At 39.3% G+C, this 6563-nt stretch overlaps 1 protein-coding gene across 9 annotated transcripts in view; it reads left to right on the forward strand.

Annotated features, from left to right (window-relative positions):
• Positions 1-3618, forward strand: part of SORCS2 (sortilin related VPS10 domain containing receptor 2) — a 564376-nt gene extending 560758 nt beyond the window's left edge. For 6 of the 9 annotated variants that reach the window (XM_090139694.1, XM_090139695.1, XM_090139698.1 and 3 more), the window contains 2 exons: positions 617-696; positions 1042-3618. In XM_090139694.1, coding sequence (XP_089995820.1) covers positions 617-696; positions 1042-1065 — 104 coding nt within the window. In that variant the 3' untranslated portion in view covers positions 1066-3618. The remainder of the gene's footprint in view (positions 1-616; positions 697-1041) is intronic. The other 3 variants (XM_090139696.1, XM_090139697.1, XM_090139699.1) reach the window with 1 other exon arrangement.
• The last annotated feature ends 2945 nt before the right edge of the window (positions 3619-6563 follow it).

Genomic DNA, 6563 nt, shown 5'->3' on the forward strand with positions numbered 1-6563 from the left:
CTTAAGACAGTTAGCAAATGCAGCTCTTGAGGTGATTTGTGCTTCTGCCAGGTTGTCAACACCAAAAGCATTTCCAGCAGAGCGTAAAAAGTTCATTTCTGTGGATCCTAATCATCTATATTCATCAGCTACTGTACAGCTTCAGCTTTTAGATACAAGACTGTATTTAAGACAGAAAACTGTATTTCAGCTCGCTGTACCATTTTGTTACTTGTAACACGTTCTACTAGGTCCGAATATCACTCATTATTGGCAAGAAAATATTCCTGTTCTGTGTTACCTGAGTAGAGTACAAAACATGTTGCAATCTGTGCTTTATATGAAATTCTGTTTTACAACATTATTTGCAGAAGGTTCCTATGCTGTGGAGATCCCTTCTAATTCTGGTGATCTTTCTCCCTCCCTGTTGGGAGAGGTCTGTAACAGCCTCCGCTCCATGCACAGCAGGGTTTTGCAGGCCTAGCTTTCTGTTGTTCTCTCTTCTCGTAACTTTTGACTTTCTGCAGTACAATATTTCCAGACTCACCCATCCACTTTTTTTGTTTTCTATATATTTTATGTTGCCTACTTTATCGCAACCCCCACCTTGGGACTCCTCAACACCATTACCTTGCAGTGACTCCTTCTGGGAGAAGTGGCAACTTGAACAGCTACAGAGTTCCCCTATTGCTGATGCCGGTCAGTGTCCAGTCCCAGGTCAGTGGCATGTTGAATGGATGCCTCAGGTGCCATTCTCCTCCCTCACCTGCACCCCTCGAGACAACTACACCTTTTTAAGCTGCAAAGGGAACCAACTTATGCTGTCACTGGGATAGAAACCCTAGGAATTCACCACAAATTCACCACCATGAGCAAAAGCTTTAGGTGAAAGTATCTTGTAGGTACATGGAGCTGTTGCACAAACCTTCACCTGATCTGTTGTTTGATAAAGACACTCTGTGTATGTGATTGACTTGTCCCTGCAATAAAAAGGGGATTTTTGTGAAGTACCTGAAATACGCTAATGCTGTCTTTTTTTTTTTCCCCCCTCTATTTTCATAGGCAATCACTCAGGCGTGGTTTTGAGCATCAACTCCAGAGAGATGCACAGTTACCTGGTTAGCTGATATTTACAGCTGAACGCAAAAACCGAAAGACTCTTCTCTGTATCGTTTTATTTTTCCCTGGTGATGTCACAAAATTACAAACATGGCTATAAATGCTGGTGGAGAGAAGGTTCCCTAACAGTCCCGTGGAAAAAAAACGTCCATCGTCAGTTACTGGTGGAGGAGGATGCACATCTTGTGTTCACTAATGGCCTGAGAATTTGTTATTCAAACTCAAACTACAGTAGCAAATGTGTAGCCCTGAGCACATTCAATGCCACCTTCTTTCTTTCCTGTATAAGCTCTAGTTCGCTGTGTTTATTTTTAGGAGAATTGACTGTAACTTTTTAATTGTAATTTTAATTGAGGTATTCAGCAGAAGGATGGGACTCTTCAGCTTGAAAAGGTGATTTCTAAACCATGACTGGACCAGAACAGGTGCTGGTTGGTCTCCATGACATGGTTTCAGAGGGCCGTAACAGCAGTGGTTCTATACTGGGAGAGGACTGAGCAAGGAGCTGGATGTGCTCCTAGTCAGTACAAGCTCTTAACTTAAATACATGTGAGACAATCTAAGGAATTTAGGCCTAGGCCCTTCTGTGGATTAAACGAAGTAAAGTGCTAAATAGGTTATCTGATAATTGTAGGATAACACTCCTTTAAGTGTATCCAGTCCTGACAAACCCTCAGCACCAGTACCTCCCCCAATCCCACCCATGTATGAGATAAACACACCAGCGTGAAGCTTTTCCCAGACCAGGTGCCTTCACTTACGGACGGTCATTTCAGTTGCTCTCCTCTTGTCTTCTGAGTGAGCACCTCCAGGATAATGACAGCTGCCAGAGCAGTTATCATGTAACAACCCATGCTGATGGCCTGTCTCTTTTTAAATTTCCTTAGAGTGTAAATATGTCTTCATGGTCACTTTCTTTGTAGGATTATTTTATTAAGACTTGCTGTTAGGGCAGAGATGCTGGGAAGGTGAGAGTCCTCCTCCAGTTCGGACAGCACAGTCCCTTTCCTACTCACATCTTGCCTTGGGATTTCAACTTTGGAGGCAGGGATGGGCAAACTCATACCCAAACTTCTCCATTTGTGTTGGTCTGACAAGCCAGAGGGCATGAGGAGGGCCTGTATCAGTGGTATCAGGTCCGTGCTTCCTTTCTCTCACCACAGGGTGTCACTCGGGCCCCACCACAGCAGTGGTCCCAACTCGTGCAGGTTGGGCAGGGGGTTTAGTAGGGCGCTTCTCTTGGAAACCTACGTAATCTCTTCACTTTTTGCCTTCAGAGAGGATAAATAGCTCTTTACTCACTGAATGTCATGCCAATGCTAGTGATGAGCTCCCACACCACCTTGTGTGCGGGGGATTCAGGTAGCTAACTGCATCTGCCTGAGAAAACAAGCAGTAAATAGTGAATGCTGGCAAGACACAAAAGAACTGTCTTAAAATTACCCCATGCATTGGAGTCATTCTTCTGCATAGCTGTGGATATCCTAAAGCATATGGTTGTCAAATGCAGCAGAGTGGGATGTCATAATTCAGTGCAGTAGTGTGGGCTCTCAGAAACCCCACAGGATGTATGTGTAAAGCACAAGAAAATCTTGTTTAGAAACTTCATGTGATGACCTGGATGAAAAAGTTAAAGATGCTGAAAAATACTGCAGACTCCTCAGGAAAACAAATTCAAACTTCTTTCCAAACTTTCTGCCTACATAGTGGTGGGGTGCCATGCAAACTGACCCAAAGAGAAGCAATGCTCTAGCTAAATGTTGTGTTCAACAAGTGTGTGCATAAATTCAAGATGTTATGTGGAATTGAGTCTGCGTTTCGCAAAGAGAAGTGTGATATAGAATGTGCTGTGCATTGGAAACCTGGTTGCACCAGAGGCTTCCCCTTCTCTCTAGCTTTTTATGTGTTCTCTGGTGGAAATGAGCTGGAATAGACAGTAAAATAGCATTGCAAACAGCTTGCTTGTTCCTGTGAAACGAATCTGAAGTGGGCATGGAGCAAGTGAGTAGGGGGCTAGTCTCCTGGTCAAGGAATCCAAGCACTGGAATTGCTCTCCCACTGCTTGTCTGATTAGTTAAAGATGATGCTGGAACTGAGTCACACATCTGATCTGTTCTTTAGCAGCTACTTTCATACATTTAAAACAGGGTGATTTGTGTCTCTGATAACAGCAGTCTTTTGGAAAAGAGTAGAATATTTAACCGCGCGGTACTCTAATTAACACTTAGCACAATATAGTGCCTGTAATAATGTTTTTCAATGCTAATTAATTTGATTCATGCAGCGTTCCTGCGAGGTTGGTTTGTCATGTCTTAAAAGCACTGTTTTCTAAAGAGTTGTCAGTATTGTTATAACTGTATTAGCAATATCCAACAGATAATAAAGTAAGCCTTTAGTTCTCCGGCAAGAATAACTTTAAAAATGACTTATTTTGAAACTGAGAAAATGCTATTCCTATTTTCCCATTTGCGGTTTATCTTCAAATGAAAATCAATGTGAGGTTTTGAATCTCTTGAACTATGTCCATGACATGTATATATGTATATATGCCTTAAAATGCTTTATATATATATATATATATATATATGTATATGTATCTCCTTTATGTAAGTCTGGTTACATGCATATACAGAAACAGAGTTCTTTCTTTGCATAAACACCAGGTACATCTGCGCACTGAGTACACACGGTGTTCGTACACACTCCAGTGTTAGTGAGGAAGGGTGATTAGCTAAGAAACAGAAGATGGGTGTCACACACCTGGATTCTGTACCCAGGGCAAATTACTTAACCTGTATGTGCCTCAGTTTCCCCACCTGTAAAATGGAACTGATAGTAATTACCTACCTCACAGCGGTATTGTGAGGCTAAATCAATTACTAATTATTCAGGATCTTCAGCATGAGTACATAATATTAGTAGTCTTGCTTCTTTGTTTTACTTATAATGATTGCTGTTATTTAAAGACTACTGAAACCAACCACAATTATATGTAAAAATGTCTGTAATCTAAACAGGTACTGTTAAAAATACAGGTAACTGTTAAAAATAATTTAATTTGATTTGAAAGCTGTTACTGGACCATATTGTTATGCAGTAGCATTGCAGCATTGGCTGTGATCTTCATAATTTGCATCCCAGTATCTTAAACTTCCTTTTCTGCAGTGTTACATGGTCAGAAGTCTTATATTAATGGGTACAGTGCTTTCTATCAATATTGACAGTGGACTGTACTAAAACCAAAACCAACAAAACTGGTATTGTATTGGCATCATTTAGAACTTGTGGTCTTCTTAAATCGAACCTATTTGCTATTTTAAAAGCACCCAGTACTTTTCAGAATGCTCCACTGAGTGCTGTTATGAAGCATGCTTACACAGCTATCAAGATTTATAGCTGTTAGCGGTGGTTTTCCTTTTGACACTGGATGTTTGAGACGGCTGTAGGGTGATCTGTCCAGATAATGTGCTCAAAAATGCCCTAAGACATCTAGTGACACGCACCCACCCCCAGTGTAAATTAATTTCTTAAAAATAAAAGCAATATAAACGAATGTGTGCTTTAATACCCTTTAAAGAGGGTGGTGGAAGTGACTGTGAAGAAATAGATGGTGTGAGCCTGAGGCAAGCTGCTGTTATAGCTCCAATTCACATCCAATTTCTTTGAACTCTGTGAGGATATTTTCATTGAATTATATCATTCTTGATGAGTTTTCTGCTTCCCTTGGCCAGTGGGAAGAGTGAAATGTTTGTTCTCATACAGCAATTTGTTTCATGATTGTCCTCTGGACAAAGGCATATCACTGGTTTGCCATTATCAGTTCAAAGCACAAAGCAGATTTCAGGTGACATTACTACGTTGGTTATCTGTATTTTAAGTCACTGAGAAATCCCTTTAGTGGGAATACTCTATAAGTCCATGCTGCCTCTGTAATAGAGGTTAGCAGAATGGAACTGCATTGGTTTCTATCCTCCTTACACAAATACACTTGTGTTTTTTCATTTGTAAGAAATGAAATGCATTTGTTTGCAGTAACTTTTTGATAACAAACCAGTGATTCTGATATGCTTTGAATTTTTGATGTTATGTAAATTTGAATATGATGTTGCTAAGTCAGTAACAGTAATGACAATTTCAGTTGAAGATGTTCCCTTTGTTTCCTATAAAACTGTGCTGTAAGTTTTTTTAATGAAGCTCTTGGGGGAAAAAGAGACTAAAATTTTTTATTTCATTGCCATATCATTTACATTTAGAGTTGCTTTTTATATGTTGATTGATACTGCTCTGTTTTTTCCATCTTCATTCTGGCTTACCATCAGAAAGAAATTTATAACCATTTACCTTTATAAATATATTCTTTTGAGATGCAGAACTTTACTGAGTATCCCAGATTGTCCCTAATGTTCCTTCTTACATTTCTTTCCCTTTTCTAGACCCAATTGCATATTTCTTCTACTTTTCTTTCTGAGAGTGGCATATAACCTAATCACACTTCTCTGTGAAAATCTTTCTAAAACTCACATTAGAATAGCATTTAAGTGCCTAGAAGTAGTTAGAGAGTCTGCTTAGAATGCTTTCAGAATATTAAGTCTATATTTTCATATTCATTATTTGCTTTCATTATTTGCTTTCAGGATTAGCCCTCTGATGCTGCTTAAGTGTTTATTCTTTTCATGGCTACATGTATAATGTTTTTCACTTACTTTCAGGTACAATCATCAAGTGACAATTTTTGAAGTACCTCAGACCCCCAGTTAGCTTTAGCAATTACGAGCTGAAGCCCTGCAGTCTTTGACAAATGTCAAGTTATGCACTCTTTGTTTTTTAATAGTCCTTTACAGGTCAGCCCTGCAGGCTGGCATACCTCTGCAGTTTTCTTCCACTCTTTTTGCTGCCATAGCGGACAGGAGTTCAGAAGGGTTTCACCATGCCAACAACAGACCCATCTCAGAGTTGAACAGGAACCATTCTACAGACTCATTTATAATTTTTTCTACTTTCTTTTCAAATATTTTGCATAAAGTGTGGAGGATGATACATACCATCAGGGAATTGAAGACTGGCCATCTGCACAAATGATACTTCAGAATGGTCTGAAGGCAAAGCAATATATTCCTTTTGGAAATTCCTTTTTTTTTTTTCTTTCCTGAAATTGATGTACATACAACAAGTTGGATAGTCGGGTTCAGTTTTTGTAATATGCAAGGTCGTACTTCCTTAAGTCTTCAGGCCTTGAATTTTCCTCCTGTTAAATGGAATAGCAAATTACTTAAAATGTGAATTCTGGAGCTATGTTTAACTGAATATTTACATTCTTTTCATTTTTCTCTCTTTTTTAAAATTTAGGCTTGCCATAATTACTATTTCCAGATACTTTTTGTGCCACTAACATGACATTCTTTTGGAAAACAGTATTTAAGACAAGAAATACTGAAAGGGTTAGAAATATGCCTTCAGAAGTGCAA

This window comes from Phasianus colchicus, chromosome 4, assembly GCF_987193195.1.
Source record: "Phasianus colchicus chromosome 4, bPhaCol1.hap1.1, whole genome shotgun sequence".
Lineage (NCBI taxonomy): Eukaryota > Metazoa > Chordata > Aves > Galliformes > Phasianidae > Phasianus > Phasianus colchicus.